This window comes from Eleutherodactylus coqui, chromosome 11 (assembly GCF_035609145.1).
Source record: "Eleutherodactylus coqui strain aEleCoq1 chromosome 11, aEleCoq1.hap1, whole genome shotgun sequence".
NCBI lineage: Eukaryota > Metazoa > Chordata > Amphibia > Anura > Eleutherodactylidae > Eleutherodactylus > Eleutherodactylus coqui.
In genome coordinates this window covers 135614733-135634381 of record NC_089847.1, presented here as the reverse complement: position 1 = coordinate 135634381, position 19649 = coordinate 135614733, and the positions used below count along the sequence as shown (strand labels likewise).

General features: G+C 46.0%; 1 protein-coding gene across 3 annotated transcripts in view; it reads right to left on the bottom strand.

Moving 5' to 3' along the window:
• The window catches only part of NELL1 (neural EGFL like 1), a 674819-nt gene that overhangs the window by 558947 nt on the left and 96223 nt on the right, over window positions 1–19649 (bottom strand). For all 3 annotated transcript variants that reach the window (XM_066583599.1, XM_066583597.1, XM_066583598.1), the window contains exon 3: window positions 6994–7144. In XM_066583599.1, coding sequence (XP_066439696.1) covers window positions 6994–7144 — 151 coding nt within the window. The remainder of the gene's footprint in view (window positions 1–6993; window positions 7145–19649) is intronic.

Here is a 19649-nt window from a genome sequence, read left to right as displayed (position 1 = left end):
ACTTTCTGCACCCTTTTTATTTGAAGAAGATGAAACTGCTGGAAAATTACGGAGATTTAGCTGCATTATTGTCCGAGATCAAAGCGGAGAACCTGCGTGATGAGTGGGGACATTCGCCATCTGCACAAACAGCCCAGCAGGAGACGGGCACGGGGGCAGCGCGGCACAACGCAGAAACATACTGCCAGGGCGCCAAATTAGACTGCAGCCAATGGAAAAGAAAATGCCCATAAAGCTGCTGCCCTGGAAACTGCAGGCACAGTAATGAGAGCGAGCGTCACAGCGGCCGGGGGACAGACCATCGCATCACTCCGTAGTAGGTTTGCATCAAGGGTCACAAATCGCTACACTTTAGGTAGTAAGTATTAAAAAACCTAGGATGGATCCGTGAAAAACCGGACATGGAGGAATCCTCAAAATAGTGCAAATGTAGCAGCACAAAAAATTAACCCAATGAGACCCAGTTCAGCCAAACTAAATGGGCGGCATGCTCTGTAGCAGAGGCACAAGTTGAAGTTCCTTGGTCCTTATGCAAAATCCAAAGCAGACCCCCCCCCCCGCTTATCAATGTCGGCTTATGCAGCTGAGTGGCCTTTGGACCCCCTCAGAAACCAGGTGCAACTGCTACATCTGCGCTAATAAAGCTCCTATGCCACTTGATGAGGGTCCCCACCCGACCTGCTGCGCTCTCTTAACGCTCGCATTATGGTTTTCCATCCGGTTTCGTTTTTGGCGCCGAGAAACGGAACTAAACGCTTCCAATTTTTTCCCACAGATTACAGTTTCGGAAAAAAACGGAACGTTCGCTTCCGTTCCTGTTTTTTCTTATGCAACAAATAGCGCTCCAGAGTGCGCTATTTGTTCCATTTCGAAAAACGGAAATGGAACAGAAGCAAACAAACCGTTCAGTCTTTTTGAAAATGTTATTAAACTTAATGGGGATAAAATCGGAATCGTTTATTTCCATTTTATTTCAATTTCTCTGCTCCAAAAATGGAACAGGATGGAAAGCCGCAACACAAGTGTGAACAGAGCCTTCGTTACCTCCATCCGCCAGGGGTGGCGCAAAACATAGAGCTGAAGTATGTGATGCGTTATTACAGTGTTGCAGAACAGACGTGATGTTCGATACGTCAGTTGTATCACCCCAATGTACTCGGGCAGCGTTCTGTGCACAAGCAACATGCAGTGAGAAGAACCAACTGATTCAACGGACTAATTCATATATGCGTATTTCGCGCGCGCCTTTTGTTTGTGCAAAAAAATACACGGCGTGATCTACTATTCTGCGTATTTGCACAGAGAAAGCGAACATATTTAACCAATCGCCCATTTCAGTGAATAGGAGCAGGTGTGCGGGATTTTTTGCACATGCAATTGCACACGATTTAGGCCTCCTGCACACGGGCGGAAATTCCGCGGTGGGATTCCCAGCAGAATTTCCGCCCGTACACACCTGCATAGGATTGCATTAGAATACACAATCCTATGCAGACGGCCGCGATTTGTCTGCGCGAAATCCCGCGCAGAAAACAAATCGTGGCATGGTCCCTTTCTGTGCGGAGCTCTGCAAAATTTCCCTGGCCGCCGGCTCCGGTCTGCACATGGCCCGGCTGCCGGCACATGAAAGATCCAGGGCCGCAGGAGCAGGTGAGTGACGTGCAGGTCCTGCAGGCGCTCGGGTCGGGTCCTGCTGCGAGAATTCTCGCAAAATCTGACTTACAAAGAAAAATGGGATGCAGATGGAAAATTGAGAAATGCATCGAAGGTCTTCAGTTTCAATGGACTTCTATGTGCTGGAAAATAAAGGTTTTCTTTCCGTTCTGCTGCTCCCACGACAGAACAGCCAGACGGAAAGCAAAAGCGCTATTGTGAGATGGCCTGCCGCCGCCTTATGTCTGCATACAAGATTACATCAAAGGGGAGCGTGGAGAGGGCTTCATTATTGGGGAGTAGAGTTATCTGGTCGGGGTTGGAACAGATTGCTTGAACGTTGGCTCTACATGGTTCCCCGATGACCCGGTGGGGGAATCAGTTAGGACTGTTTAGCCATTTAGGCTTTTGGACATACAATTATTGTTCTAGATATTCCAGACCTGAAGTCCGGGAGGCAGTGGATCGCACCGATGCCCTGGTGGGCACTTTGGGTATGTAACCTTTATGCTGCTTGATCATTCGATCTTTAAGTCATTGTTGATCTGAGTGCGTTTTATTCTGCCCCCCAAAATATACAGGTTTAGCAAAATTAAACGTCCCCAACTCAGAGGCCTCTGGAGGGCGTTCTGCTGCTCCAAAGGACATAACATTAGGACAACGGCGACTTCAGATTATGTGCTGCCATGTAAAAATAATTTTTAGTAAAAAAAAGTCGCTGATAGGTGGCGCCGTAGCTACGCAAATCCTGCTACAAATGTTTGATAAGTCTTCCCTAGTTTTCAACAACACTCTCCATTCACAAAACCATGCTTACCACGGCTGAATGCAGTGAGTCCGCTTTAATCACTACAACATTCCAATGAATGCAGATCTGACACTGACGCAGGACAGTCACAGTAGACATGGGCCACTACAGCGCCACCTATTGGCAACTTTACTATTTTTTTCCATAAATGACTAGTGCATCGTCTGAAGTGGCAGTTGTCTGGTTTTCTGCCCAGCACAAAATCGTAAATATGTGCAAAGTGCGACTGGACCTGAAAAGGGGAGGGGTACCAGTACAGGCTAAATCTGGAGGTAATGAGGAAGCAAGCCGTACACAGGCTGTGAGTGGCCACCCACAGACAGGCTCATACAGATGACAAGGCAGTGGGTGACACTTGCATCCCTGTTACTGCCTGAATTAATCAATCCGGGTCCATTGCACGGTGGCGATTCTCCCGAGACCTGACCGCTCCTTTCGAGGTCAGGCAGAGGCGTAACTTGAAGCTCCCGGGCCCCGATGCAAAACTTGTAACAGGGCCCCCAACTATAATGCTTTACTCATAGTACTGGGCTCCCTATATGGAGAAGAGAGGCCTTATGGGCCCCATAAGGCTCCTGGGCCCAGGTGCAACCGCATCCCCTGCATCCTATATAGTTACGCCCCTGAGGTCAGGGCAAGAGACGGTGTTATCATCGTGGCCAGCTGACCCCATGGGATCTTTCCCTGGTACCAGAAATGGGCCAGTGGCTGTGAACTGCATGTGAGCCCGGACAGGTTTCTGTGTCCAGGCATGCATCCAGAGGTTGGCACCAACTCCATGCCGGGGTGCATATGGCCTGGAGTTGCGGGGGTTGTCTGGAGAACTGTAGGGGACGATGGACGTTACTTGTAGGACTGTGGAGGACGATGGGGATTGCTTGGAGTACGCTTTTTATATTCGTGATCACAAACTTGGGACCCGAATGGGCGACTGCATGGACTTTGTTTTGTTCATAAACTTCAGGCCACGCTCACACATTTTGATTGCGGCATTTTACTGCACTTTTTAATCGGTGTTTTCAAACGCAGGTTACTGCATTCTACACCGTTTTTTAATGCCCCCCATGATTCTAACGGGTGATGAGGTGCGTTAAAGTGTTAAAATGCGATAAAATAGAGCAGGTGGTGCTTGAAAATCGCAGCATTAGAAAACACAGTCTTCAGGGCCCCACTGAAATCAATGGGAGCGTTGTACCACAATTAGCGCAGTGTTCTGACCGCCGCAGTAATCGCAGTAAAAAGAGCATGTGAGAGAGTGGCCTTAGTAAGTGTAGTTAACCCCGTAAGGACCAGGACGTTTTGTACCTAAAAGCTGCTTTCTAGGGATTTTACCCATGTGGTGGTTTTACTGCCCTTTTTTTTTTGTTCGGCTACCAAAATTATTTTTGCTGTGTTTTTTTAGGGCATACTGGGCTATTTTAAAAAAATCTTTTTTCACTGACGTATTTTTCCATTTTTTCATTTTATTGGGGATAAAAATGTAAAAAAATCATTTTAATTTTATAGTTTTTTAAAATGAGTATATTTATGCTATAATAAAGTATGGGAACGGGTTCCTCATATTGTTTTGGACATTTTGATATGTAATATGTATGGTTTGGGATTTCAGGGTGCATACGGTGATTGTTTTGGTTGGCATCGGCTTTGGGTCATTTTTCTATTTATGTATATATCTTCAATTTTATTCTGTAGCTATTATTTTGCCATCTATGCCCCTAATACATCCCGGTAAGACCTCTTGGGGTCATTCATATTCTTTTTTAAAAATTTTTATCATTGCTGCTGCAGCATCCATAGGAGCCCCAGATATGGGTAAAATATCCCCCTGTGGGGTCAATGTTCACTAACAGAGCTGATCAGGGTCTGTAGGGCCCTGTAGTTCTGCTGTAACAGGGGGACCCTGCGGTCACATGATCGCCAGGTCGCATAGTGTGGAAGTAATGCTTCCACTTTCACTTCTTAGTACATAGTGCTCATTGAGTGCTATGTACCCGGGAAAGGAGAAGGCAGAAACAGTTAAAAACCGCTTCTCCCTTCTCCTCCGGGATCTCGGCTGTGTCTAACAACTGAGAACCCGACCTTATCCTGCTTTATTGCAGGAGCAGAGGTTTTAATCCCATGCCGTACATCTACTATCAGCTGGGATTAAAGCCCAGGACCAAGCGCCGTATATTTACCGCACTTAGTCCTTAAGGGGTTAATATGCAGCCCAAGACAACACCTCTTCTTCCAATGTGGTTCAGATACGCCAAAAGGTTGAGCCCCCGTGATCTAGAGCTTTAATTCAATGCTGCAGAATAAAGTAATGATTTGATACAGTCTGGCATAATAGAGATGATGATTTGATACAATGTTGCGGTTAGATCTAGAGCTTTGATGTGTTGTAGAATAGATGTTTAGATTTGATACAATGTTGCAGAATAGAGGCGGCTAGAAAAGAAAACACAATCAAAACAGTGTCTCACTTTCGGGTTCACTTGAGCTGAAAGCCATTCATTGCGGCTTGTTGCAGCCATTCTGTCACATCGAGAGCCATATGGACAGGCCTGCACAGGTGACTGTATCACAGCGGCACAATCCATACAGCATAACAAATCCCTCTGCTGCGGGCCTCTACAGTCACAATAGAAGAGCAGCGATGCTAATGAGCCTGTGGGAGCCGCTCTGCATGAAAATCATTGCAAGTATTCACATTTCCCTTTATTTATAAAGGGCGACAACAGTTCAGAATCCGTGAAATAAAGCGGTAATCCGCACAGGATACATTCCCAATTACAATTACATCGGCTCTTTTTAATTGTACTTCACAAAGAGAATTAAACTCGTATTTCAGAGAACAAGACCCAACAACCACAGTGCCACCTGATAGCTGCAGGCAGGCAGCCCTCCGGAGAGCAGCGCGACCAGGGGTGATTGATGATGCTTGCAAATACTATGGGCCAATACTGCTGAAATTAACCAGACAGGGCATCAAGCAACTCATATCTACAGGTACAGATGCAGCAAAGTTTAACTTGACTGGGATAACTTTCTGCAACAAGTTATTTTAAAAAGGGGTATTTCAGAACTTTAACTTCGGATGGCCAATCCTCAGGATTGGTCATCAGTAGTAGATCAACAAAAGCCTGTTGATCAAGATCCCCACCGATCAGCTGGCCGGACATATTAATCACTGGTCAGCGCCAGAAGTGTAACAGCCGGCTTTATTCCCATTGAAATCAATGAGAGCATTGCCTCCCATCGCACCTCTGCCTCCTCATTACTGTCAGGACCAGACATCTAACCCTAACTGCAACGAGGAGCCAGAAGTATAATAGGAGGCAATGCTGCCATTAATTTCTATGGCAACGAAACTGGCTATTACACTTTTGGTGAAGACCAGCAATGACTATGCCTGTCCCGCAGTACTGAGCAAGCCAGATGATCAGCTGATCGGTGGGGATCTTGAGCAGAGGGCCCCCGTCAATTAACTATTGATGGCCTATCCTCAAGATAGGTCATCAGTAATTGAAATCTCAGAATAGTCCTTTAAGCCGTCGAAAAACTATAGAAAAGGCAAATGAGCTGGCACCGAACATTTTCTCACTCACAGCGGCGCATTGTCACTGCGGATTACAACTGTATTTTTCATGCGTGTAATAAGTGGTGCTAAAAGCTCATTGATTTCTATTGGGCCACTCACATCTGCATTTTTTTCACAGCTCGTCCCATTTTGGTGTGTATTATGCATGTAATACATTCCAATATAGGCTATGGGGATTTAACATATGCAGCAACTACGCGTGTTACATGTGTACTACGTATTATATGCTCGTAATATGCAGTGACAATACACCTGTGTGAGCCGGCCATTAAGGTGTTAAGAGTGTTAAACTTTGCTACATCTGTATTTTAATAAGCAAAATGACAGACGAAGATAGTCCTAGGTCTGCCAATGGCGGACTACAAGCTCCCAATGGTCGGATCCATACCACCTTATTCTCTATATCAAAAAGTCTTATGGTGGGAAACACTTCATGCGAGGTGCTCAGCCAAGCAAAAAGTGGCAAATCAGTGCAAGGGTGATCTAATTCTGAGTCCTCATATGCGGTAGGGGGTGCTTTGGCCATCATTGGTCATAAGGTTTGGAACAACCTCTGCACCCCTTCCTTCTACACCATCGACCTGTGGCCCTCCATCTGCACCAACCACTTGTGCATCTCTCCATCTGCGTCACCCAGCTTTGCGCCCTGCCATGTACGTCACCCACCTCTGCACCCCTCCATCGCTATCACCCACCTCCGTGCCCCTCCATCTCCATTATCCACCTTCACGCCCCTCCATCTCTATTATCCACCTTCACGCCCCTCCATCTCTATTATCCACCTCCGCGCCCTCACCATCTCTATCACCCGCCTCTGCATCTACCACCTTACAGTTAATCTTGAACATCACATTGTCTCAGACATCCAATACTACATTAACCTCCAGTGGCCATTTGCCCCCTCTGTATGACACGAAGGTAAGAGCAGCAGTCCGGTTCACGGTCTTACCTGTGCTCCATCTCTCGTATGGAGAGGATGACCCCGGATGACGATGACCTCTGCTGTATGGAGGCCAAGAAGGTGAACTCACTCTTATTCCTGAAGAGCTGAATCACCTTTTCTCCGGTGTGCGGCGCCGCGTGGATCTCCCGCTCCACATCTGGAAGAGAAAGAATAGGGCTAGAAGTGAGGTGACTGATGCGATAATGACCAGACTGGCGGCAGATGCACGCGTATCAGTCTCATCATCATGTAATGGACAATACAAGACAATGACATGGAACTGTGATGGCGAACAAGCAAATTAAGAGACTGCAATAAATATATCACACAACGAGTCTAATAAGTCTAGTAGAGCGCACTACATAAAGTAATGCAGTGTACTATCCTGCATAAGTAATGCAGTGTACTATCCTGCATAAGTAATGCAGTGTACTATCCTGCATAAGTAATGCAGTGTACTATCCTGCATAAGTAATGCAGTGTACTATCCTGCATAAGTAATGCAGTGTACTATCCTGCATAAGTAATGCAGTGTACCATCCTACATAAGTAATGCAGTGTACCATCCTACATAAGTAATGCAGTGTACTATCCTGCATAAGTAATGCAGTGTACTATCCTAGCGATCGAACAATCACATTTCCAAGTCCCCAAATGACTTAAAAAATATATATATATTTTTTTTTTTTAAACTGGAATTTTTTAACCACAAAACCCTTTTTAAAATGTATAAAATTTATTTTAAAAATTTTTTAAAAACGCGGCACCTAATAGATATTACCGCATTCATAACCACCGGGACATTGAAAAGATTGTGTTAGTTATCGGACATGGTGAATGAGACAACAATAATTTTAAAAAGGAACGCCAGATTTTTTTTATTTTGTTCGTCTCCCAAAAACATAATAAAAAGCGATCCAAAAGTCACAAGTACCTCAAAATGGTCCCAACATTATTTACAACTCTTCCCACAAGAAAACAAGCCCTCATAGAGCTCCGCTGCGGGAAAATAAAAACGTTCCGGGTCTTAGAAGGCGGCCATGCAGTCAGTTTTTCTTCAAAATGTGTTATTGTACAAAAGTAGTAAAAAAAAAAAAAAAATGAATTTTTAAAAAATCTTTATAAACTTGGTGCCACAAGAATCGTTCTGATCCGTCCACAGATCACAGCAAAACACACTGTAGTTTGGGAGCATTCGACACATGACACTCCGGCATCATTATATATTTATTACACTCCAGCTCCTCCATCATTCTATATAAAAGGCAATACATATATTGGCAACCACTCAATTCTTAATATCCGTATACATGGAAGGGCTCGTTCATACTCGCACTATGGGTTCATCTCTCTGCTCCGTTATGGGAGGAGGAAAACTCAACCTACTGGTCAAATGGAACAGTCATGTGACCGAACTGAACGGATCACAATGACTACACTGTCTGACCATAAGTAATGGGATACCTGAGCATACTGTGTATTACCATATGTTAGTATTTATTGGGCCCCCTTTGGCCCTAATGACATTGGAAACTGTATGTGGCATGCTTTCTACTAACGTCTGTTACACTTTAGCTGGTATTTCCCTCCAATCATCCTGCAAACGTCTGGTGAATTCTCTCAGAGAAGATGCTGTTCATATTTCCTGACCCGACGTTCCATTTCATCCCAGAGATGTTCAGTAGGTTCAGGTCAAGACTCTGTGCAGCCGGTCCAATCATAGAACATCTACATCTTCAAACCAACGTAAATCAGAGTTGGACTTGTGACGAGGTGCGTTGTCTTGTTGGAAGTATGGCCGACCATCCCCAGAGTATTGCCACAATGTCGGCAGCACATTATTGTCTAGACAAATGGACCAAGACCATGCCATGTAAAGCACCCCCAGACCATAATGGAACCTCCCCCATACTTAACTGCTGACAAAACACATTCAGGCAGGCAGCGTTCCCCAGGCATCCACCACACCCAGGTACGGCCATCTGATGTGAAGGTGGTTTGCCATGATTCATCACTCCATAGAACCTCATTCCTTTGTTCAACTGTCCAACAACAATGCTTGAACCATTATAGATGGGCCGATACATCTTCTCTGAGAGAACTCACCAGATGTTTGCAGGATGAATGGAGGGAACACCAGCTGAAGTGCATCAGATGTTAGTAGAAAGCATGCCACAGAGCATCCAGACACAAACTAAAAAAAACTATGAATCCACAAAGAAAACAAAAAGGTGCACAACGCGCAGAAAAGGGGGTCATCCTGCAAACGCTCCCACATTATATAGGTCAATGCTCATGAAAAATGAAACAAAATGACCAACAGCAGTTTTCTAGAGTGTAAGAATTTTTTTTCACAACACTTCATTGTTAATTCCTCAATATTTGGGTAGTTTGTTATTATTCTGTGTTTAACCAGCTGATGAGAAGGCTGAGCGTCTGAAGCACAGAGCAGGAGGTGTTATCATAGGGACACAGAAGTACATCTACATGCAGGAGGCCTGTAAGTTTATAATGGTTTGGTACAGTTTTGTAGACCGCAGGTCATTTCTCCGGAGTTCTGGAATATTCCGTCATTTTGTTCCCTTTCGGTGACTTTGAACATTTTTGTTCTGAATTTCAAATTATACAAAAAAAAAAAAAAAGGGATCAATTTTGTGCATCAACAGGCGGCGGCACAATCTGCGTTAATCACTGCGCTGCATGTCGCTCCGACCTGCCAGCAGCTCATCCAGTGATTACAGTCCGGGATCAACAGACGTCAATATTTACTAAATGCCAAAACTGCCATCAAATCAACGCAGCAACAATTAGTCCCCTTCATAAGCCTGCGCCCTTCATTGTTCACCCGCTACCAGGAGCGAGAAAAGTATAGATGTCCGCTCTACTCGATTCATCAAGTGTCTGATAAGAGGACGTCGGAGCGGTGTGCTCCCCCTGAACCATCGTAAAACCCTCCATTACAAACTATTCTGTGCCGTCCAGCGGCCGTATAAATCAATATAAAAAAAAATTGTGCTCCTTGTTTTTTTTTTTATATAAGTGCATCAACTGAAAATGCCCCCCGTAACAGCGTGCCATCTCCACATCCCCCCAATAACACTGTGCCATCTCCACATCCCCCCAATAACACTGTGCCATCTCCACATCCCCCCAATAACACTGTGCCATCCCCACATCCCCCCCAACACTGTGCCATCCCCACATCCCCCCCAACACTGTGCCATCCCCACATCCCCCCCAACACTGTGCCATCCCCACATCCCCCCAACACTGTGCCATCTCCACATCCCCCCAATAACACTGTGCCATCCCCACATCCCCCCCAATAACAACACTGTGCCATCCCCACATCCCCCCCAATAACACTGTGCCATCCCCACATCCCCCCCAATAACACTGTGCCATCCCCACATCCCCCCAATAACACTGTGCCATCCCCACATCCCCCCAATAACACTGTGCCATCCCCACATCCCCCATAAGTGTGCCATCCCCAGATCCCCCATAACAGTGTGCCATCCCCAGATCCCCCATAACAGTGTGCTGTACCCAGATCCCCCCATAACAGTGTGCCGTACCTAGATCCCCCATAACACTATGCCATCTGCAGATAACCACCCAACAGAGTTTGTCCCCCAGACCACCTATAACAGCACATTGTCTTCAGATGCCCCATAAGAGTGTCATGTAGATTTACCTTCCCCCCCCCAATAATGTTCAATCCCAAACCATGGACCACTGCAGCCAACCACTAGATGGAGCCATGTGTTGTCTGGATGAGGCGTTATTGCTCCAGTAGCGTATGTAAAGACTATCACGTAATCTCTAGTGATGGGTTGGGGGGGGTCTAATTAGCAGGAGATGTGATCATATAAAATGATATATTCTGGGGGTCCCAACTTGTGCAGCATTGTTTTACCAGCATCCCGTCCATCGTAGAGCTGAAGGAGGCGCCCAGCTATTGACAAACAGCAGCGCAGAACCGAGCGCAAGAGCCAGAAAAATATTCCTCTACCGGAGTGTGACCTCCCGTGACCTCAGACTCTTTATATCAGTAGCTTTGAATGTCTCCACCGGCTCCTTTTCTTTCAACAATCTTAAATTACACAGTTCAGGACGGCTGCTATTCAGTCTTGAGGCGCTGGTGCGATACTTTAGATTCCGCATGTCTATTACTGTGAGGAGAAAATATTCTGACTGTATTCAGCCTTCAAAGTGAGTTTAGTCATGCAATCGCCGCTCTCTTTGTGATGATCACTAAAGCCTTTCAAAATGTCACACGCGGCACAATTTTACGGAGGAACAAAAATCAAACTCTTGTAGCCAAAGCCGAAGTTTGATCAAGTTCTTCTGTATTAAAGTTTTATGTCCTCAGTAGGAATATTAATGCACCGGAATAAAAGCTTTTCTTAAAGGAGCAATGACAACCCTGACTCTAAAGGCTTTGAAGGTGGACCCATCCGCTCTCCTAAGGTTTTAGATGTCCTAACAGTTCTAGGGTTGGGTTGAAGGTGGTTTGAAGAGTAAAGGGTGTCTGACATGGAGAAAATGGGGCTTCACTACAAGTTTTACAAACCTCCAATCCATTGGAGCAACAAGAACCTTCACTCTAGGAGAATGGATTGGTGCACCTTCAAATTTCTAGATGTCTCAATTATTCTAAGGTTCCTCTACTTGTGTTGACGGTGATTTGAAAAGTAAAAGGTGTCAGATATGGGGGAAATGAGGCTCCACTGGAAATTTTAGCATTTTGCCCCTAGTCAGGGGCAAGTACATCATTTCTCCAACTTTTGAACAGAAGGACCAAGTGTTGGTTCTTGTGTTCTCCACTGTTCTAGAAGGCGAGGTTGGCGCAGCCTTTCTGCTTGTTTGTCCAGTTGTTTGGTAATATTGGGGCACTTGGGAAGAGTGGAAGCCCCAAAGTGGGTTAATGGTGTCCAAGGGGAAGGGAGATTGATAAAATGAGCGCTTCATCAGGGCACATATATGATCTGACGTTATGGCAGGTACACTCATGGTGTTGCATCTCTTTCAGGAATGTACTTGATATAGACTAAGGATTCCCTTATTTATTCATAGATTGGTTGAATCAGCACTGTATACCATTTCAAAAGAGAGCAGTGGATAAGCAGCAACACCTCTGGCACCACTTTTCTCCAGAGGAAACCAATAGACTGAATATGAAAAATAATCCGTCTACTTAAAAAGGGTTGCACCACAATTGACTTTTAGCACCGTATCCATAGAATAGTTGATAAAAGTCTGATTTGTGAGGTTCTCACCACTGCGACCCCCACCGATCCAGAGAATGGGGGTCTTGTGTCCCCTTCACTGTGTAGTACCCCACAGTTGGGTTCCCCCAGCACTTCTATCACTGCTGCACTTTAAATGTGTATACTCTGAGGAAAAAGTGAAAGGTTCTCTGTATGTATATATTTGACGTGGAACTATGTGTATATGTTCAATTAAGGGTTAATTGGTTATGTGTGTGGTATCTAACACTGTGTCAGTCAGTAGAATGCAACCTAATCCCCTCTTACCCAATCAATTATCCTTAGATATCCTAAAGATTGGTCAGTTAGTGTCGCCCTAGCTCAGGATTGGTCAGCACAGAGAGTATAAAAGGTGTAGAGTGGGCGGGGTTGAGTAGTCTAGTCCAGACCTGGAGAGAGTCTAGTCCAGAGGAACCTGAGATAGAGACCAGGAAGTTACAAGGAGTGTCATCTAAAGCCAAACCTACTCAAGAGAGAGAAAAAGGAAGATCTATTCTAAGACAGTGCGGTGGGAAGTCGGATACGAGGTGCGAGTACAAGCCCAACTACCATTACAGAGAGACAGACACAGAGAGACACACAGACACAGAGAGCAGAAGCAAAAAGAATAGAAATCCAATTAGGTTGGAGTGATAACAGTGGAGAGAGATAGAGGGAGGAGAGAAACCGAGGAAACACAGGAGGAGAAAGAAGTCTATAATTTGTCTGTTGAGCATTAGTCAGAGCCGGGGATGAGAGCTGGAAGTGTTTTACTGCAATGAGTTGCCACAGCCGCCCTGAGAGAGGGTTTCAATGCCATGTCTACTAATGCAATTCTAAGTCAAGTCAATGTGATTCAGCAATTACTGCAAGTGAACGTGAACGGCGTTTATCTGCTGCAACGTTCCACAACTCCCTCTCTCCCTTACAATAAAGAGTTAGAAACTGCTTTCATCTAAAGTCTGTCTCCTGGACTACTTCCCCATTGTCCGCAACAGCACTGAGGTACCACACAACTCAGCAGGAGCGTAAGAATTACTACCTTCATTTATCTTTTGTGTTGAATTAACCCAATTTGGGGCTTACCGTTTTGTCCAGAAAGGGTTCTTGCCGGATACAGACTGCCGTCACCAAATACTATAGTTTATTTTAGGGTAACCATTTTTACCACTCTTGCATGTGGCCTACCGGCCTAGACCACCATTGCATAAGTTGGAGGGGAGCAGAGGAGCCACCGTTGACAACCACCTTGTTCCCCACAGTTTTTCCCATCGTTTGGTCTCCGTGCGGTCGGGTTACTACAACATGGGACTCTCATTCTTGGGATCGGCGGGGGTCTCAGCGCTGAGACTCCCACCGATCAGACTTAACTATCCTATGGATAAGTGATAAAAGTCAGTTGTGGTACCCGTGTAAATCCTCCGTATTCCCCTTGATGGTAGGATCTGCCAAGCCCTATAAAAGATATTAGTTTGCATCCACCAACAGAAGCTTAAAAGTGCGGCAGAGAAGAGACGCTGCAGCGGCGGGAGACCAAACTGGCGAGTAGAGCTTACTTTATCATCCTACAACATTCCCTGCAGTTTGCCATTTGTGTCGGATCTACGCTGGAGGTTCCAAACAGAGATGTGAACAGAACCTTACAGGGAGTTGAAAATGACACAAAATAGCATTAAAGAGCTAATGCTTCCGCACACCATTACCATAACGTGATCCTGCAGTGTCTGAGGAGCGGGCCCACAGCCGAGGACATAGCGGGGTAGATGAGGCCTTGTCACAGGGTTCTACCATCTCCTCTACTGGGGGTAGTATGGGACCTTCCCAAGTTACTGCTGGGGGAGTTTCACACGGAAAACCCAATCCGCAGTTTACCTTAAAGTCTTTTCTGTCACTCGTGACGCCACCGTTCCATCCTCTGCGGTGAATCCAGAAGCTGGAATAAAATAGTCCGCACACAGGGGTAACTTTCTAAGCAAAACCGGGAACGGTCGGTAGAGCTCGTTTACTTGAATAAACTTGAATATAGTCCAAACTTTACAACATCAGGCTGATACTGGTGCAACAAGAGAGAACTGTGTGCAGAGAGGATACTCAGAGGTCAGAGGAATCCACAGTCCCAGTTATCGGTGGGCCTCTGCTCCCGGCGACGTACTTCTTTTTCTCACCCTCTGTCTCTTGCTCTCTACCGGTCCACATTCGCGATTAGCAATGCACTCTAAACTGCCCAGTGGTTCCTCTCAGTCCTCTATATTAGCATAGAGGGAGCCTGGGTGAATTAAGCCAGGCATCAGGCCATCTTTGGGATCCTCGTAGGACGAGGCACACTTTCTCCTACTCAATGAAAGTTCTTCTCCAGCCGGGCTCAGCCTTAAGCTTGGGCTGACTCCACTCCTTCAGACTCTCTTGTAGACTGACTTGCAGAACAGCTCTCACATAGCACCCTTGCAAACACACACACACACACACAGTATGTATGTATGTATGTATGTATGTATGTATGTATGTATGTATGTATGTATGTATGTATGTATGTATACACACATACATATACACACACATACATTTTCCAGACATAACGCAGATGTTAACCCATTCAGTGCTGCAGAGGTGCAATACACATCCAATGTATACACGGTTAAAGACACTGACAATACAAATGCACAAGACAAAAACACATTCATACTTATGGAGGGGCCCCGTTGACTCTGGGCCACTACAAGCCCACCGATTTCCTGATGTCGTATGGCGCACCACGCTGCCTGCACACATACAATCCAGTCCCGCTCTGCATTATGCAATCATCCTACGTGAACCGGCAGACCTTCATGCCGCTCAGCTCCATATTAATATTCTGCGAGTCAGCATAACAGGAGCAGCACCCGGCGGTTGTTATTCTGCGCTCCATCAGCAGGACGCGTGACGCTAAATAAAGATTATTCTGCGTTTTCTTCTATTTTTAAATATTTAATTCTGTATAAACCCGAAATCAAAAAGGACGAAGGGAAAAATAACGTAAACGAAATGTCAGCGCTATAATTAGGCTGCTGGCTCATACAAGATGCACATTAAATGTCATATGCAAACTGCCATCCATTATTCAACCGCAATTAGGCGCCATCCATTTTATACGTCGCTCACGGAATATGGAAATGAGGCTCTGCAGAAACTTCCCCTGCACGCCAATCTCCGCAGGGCCAGATTAGAATGACCTACATTCACCTATAGGAACAGTCATCTGTCCGACCGCTCATTCCAATGCTGTCCAGTCTATTACATACATGGTCCTCCATTGCTTCCCTGGTGATAACTGCTTATTGTCGGAGGTTTCAGCACTTGCAACAATCAACCTCTCACCCCTCTAAAATATAGAATCCCAACTGCCTGCAGCCACCACTTGGAGGAGCTCAAGAGCTTAGTGCATTGATCTCAATGATAAGACTGTATGCAGTGAGCTCCCTCTAGTGGTGGCAACAGGCAGAATTTTAGACACTCATAGTAATGCAACCCTCTGTGCATCAAGTGTAACCTATTACCCCCCAATGTTGATCCAGAGGCAAAAACAATGAGGTAGAAGCAAATTTTCTTCATTCAAGGGGAAAAAAATCCTGATACAATCTTGCAATCAGAACAATCCCCGACTCTTCCGAGTAATCAGTGATATAACATGTAATATTGTATCACTTAAGGAAGGCAGACAGAAATGGCAGCTGTTCATTTGAACGGGTATATTCACATGAGTTTTGTTTTTTTTCTACTTGGAAGAATAGTCAGAGTAAAAAATTTGCAGCATATCTCATTTTTGTCCAATTCTTGGGTAAAAAAAACACTATCAATGTGTGGTGTCCGGCGCATGGACAGGACACGGATGGGATGTCAGTGTGCAGTCTGATACATGGACACTGACTGATAAAAAGTTGTGCCCAAGTTTCTCAGGAGCAACTTTTTATCAGTCCGTGTGCATGTAGCCTAACTTGTAATTTATTCATTTAAACCTCTGCACGTTCTGAGCTGAACAGTCCAGTGGGAGGAGCTATCAGTGATTGACAGCTGCCTGTATGACTGCACATGCAGACAAGGGGATTTAGCGCTCTGTATCAGAAAGTTAAATAGATACATTTCTGTCTACTAGAACCACCACTAGAGGGAGCTCTGGAGCTTACTGCATTAACCTCAATGACAAAGCTATATGCAGTGAGCTCCCCCTAGTGGTGGCTGCAGCAATGTTATCATGTAACTGTATAGCGGTTTGTACAGGGGATTTGAAGCTGTGTATCAGTAAAATGTGCTCTCCCTCACTTTTAAGTTCCTGGGATGCTCATATATTTTCTGGAAACCTCGGCTTTTGCTGATAATTACATAAAAAATGTTCTTGTTTCTGCCTTAATGGATCCTGCAATCCTCGGGGAGACGTCAAATCAAACAAATATAAATATCAAGTCTCGGCATAAGATGATGTATGCAGGAAGCAGACAAGAAAACATGTGTCTTCTCGCCTTATCTAATCACTATAAATGCCGGGTTCTGCACGTTCCGTAGAAACTCTTGAGTGAAGCATTAATCTGGGATTAGAGATGAATGGTAAATCCCATGACACTTCTCGATAAAATATGTGACGCGGCCAAGTCTGCAATAATGGGGCATTGTTACCCAGTGCAGATAGCGGCAATCGCTGCAACCACACAGCGACGGCTCCGTCAGGCATATTAGCAGAGCCCGGATACTGACACCCCGCAGCTCTGGACTGGGCGGCCGGTGTCCCCCCATGTACCCCTATAGGACCCTGGATTACAGAAGTGACCACCAGGCCCTGCTACGCTATTTGTGGTCACGGTGCGGAGGAATCTACAGATGGAGCAAACTTTAACTTGACATTTTCAATTGCATGTGATGCATTAAAGCGACCCTCCTGGCGTGGAAAAAGATGGCCGCACTACTTCTCTGACTACTTGGCACACACTTTGTATTAGGATGCATCGTTAGTCCAAGACATTATACCAGTTTGGCCAGCAATGACCATGTGAGCAGTATGTAGTGTCATGGGGCTCATTCACCGGCATATGCACTGTGTACTCCCCGTGTATCCGGCCATGCTGCGTTTTTTGCCTGTGTATGAACAGCGCTTTCAAGCACACAAAAAATAAAACCATAAACAGATCCACTGATTTCACAGCGAATACAATGTATCACGCGCATTCATTGTGCATTTACGCATTTCCATTGACTTCAATAGGCTACTTCGGACATGCTGCCAAGGATACGGGCGGCACCAAGATGGGAACAGGCAGTTTGGCCTCCGTCTGACAGGCTGAAGACGCTGTTCTCGGCGTCATAGTAAAAAAATAAGTAAAGCCTCATGGTGGGTTCGACCATCTCATGTCCACCGGAGGCCCGTGGCGGACCTCGTGGTATTGTGTCCAAGATACAATGGGCTGGCGCGAACTCCGGGATAGGTCGCTCATTCAGAAACGTGACATCCTGAATGCTTACCAACTTTACCGTAACGTTAAATAACCGCAGCGTCCGGCCCGTGGTTTATACAACAAGTAACGATAGCGTATAACGCTCCCGCGCTAGAAGTCTGACTCGGGCTTATTAGGCCTAAGCGGCCATAAGTTTAGTGAAAAGGCGGTTGCCCGCGGTGTTGGCAGTGACGGCACTTAGAGCAGAGTCCCACTGTTGCCTTTCCCAGGGTTGCTCCGGTACATAAAAGCGGATACCCCTTCCAGTGACAGTAAGAGGGAGGGATGGAGCCGGAAGCGGGCCGCCGAGGAGAGGAGCGGAGAATGTGCTGGAGCCACACTGGAATACACACTCCGTAGTCCCCATTGGGCAGACGTCCCTGGTGACCCACAGGGGCCACGCAGGAAGGATCTGGGTCTGTGTCCTTCCATGCTGCTATCAGGCTCACAGCGAGAGCGCCCCCTCACACAGCTACCCTGCAGTCCTCTACACTCCGACAGTCCTAAAGCAACCATACACATTTGATCACCACCTCTTGTACTTCTAGGTCTCTACACCCCCAAAACATTCCCCTCTTAAGCAACAATGAAAAAAACAGAAGAAAACCGGCAGAAACCCGGCAGGACGGACACAAAGTGAGACGGAGCCAAGAGAATCCACTGAGATCCACGGGGAGTTAGACAGAAATGCTTGTTTCCATCCAACAGAAGAACGGAAATCCAAAAAGCAGATGCGAATAAAGCCTTAAATATCAAGCTAAAGTTTGCTGCTTCTGTACAGCATGGCCCCGGGTTGCAGGGATGTTTTTCCCCCGGTGGCATATGAGGATCGTAAGGCACTTTAGGCCAATTTGAATGTGCGATTACGTTTTTGTACATCTTGATGGTCATACGAAGCCATAATACAAACATCTGCATGAAGACTCAAAAGGAACGCTCCAGACAAGGGAGCAGCTCAGCTGGGTGGGGCATGTGCCCCGGGTGCAGTCAGGACTAAAGGCAGAAGGGGGGCACCAGCCTGGTAATTTCATTTCCCCCACGGGTTTGGATGAACTGAGCTCGTTCTAACTCACACGGCTGAAGCTTCTATCAGGGCGCTACAGCCGTTTTAGGTGAAGTTGGACATATTAAATGTATCGCCGTTATGTCCGTGTGCAGCGCTGAGAGCTTGGCAGCATAGAACCGTCCGAGTCTGCTGTCTGTCCCAGGGAAGGGGTGACAGGGGCTTCATGTCATCACTCCCAATTATCGATCAGAGAACATATTTGCTCTGCTACATATGGGGGTCTTATTTTCCTGTAGATCATTGCCGACAGCGGGCGGCATCTAAACGTTTTTACCGAAAAGGAATTTTAAAACTCGCCGCCCTTACACAAGGCTTTAAATATTGGAAGAAAAAAAAAAAAAAAAAAGTCAAAAAATTGGAGTCGCCATAACAACCCTTACTATAAAATATTGCATTATTTATCCTCACCTCTCCCCGTTCCCGCCGGCGCTCGGTCCCCCCTCCAGCCTCTGTGACATCCTGTAAACCGGGTGGGACTGCAGCTGTCAACCAAGACCACAGCGGGGGTCCGAGCGCCAGCGGGAGTGGGAAGAGGCGAGTATATTTGTTATTTTACTACATGGGGAAGGGTCTGTCATGAGATCTTACAGCTCACACAACCCCTTTAAATCTCTGTATGGGCACAACATAATTAGACCGGTTACCTGCCGTTCAGGAGTCTGAGGAAGCTGGGTGACAACTCCAATCTGAGCTGCAACGAGAACAAAGACGCAACTATAACCCAGGAACTGCTAAAGTAGATAGGAATTTAGGGTCCCCTGAGTCCAGATAAGGAAGGACGAGGGGTTCATCAATACATCGGGGGGCGCTGTAACGCCTTGCTGTTATAATGTATCAATCTGGAACTTCCTCCTTCAATAAACACATGTAAACAAGAAAACAAAC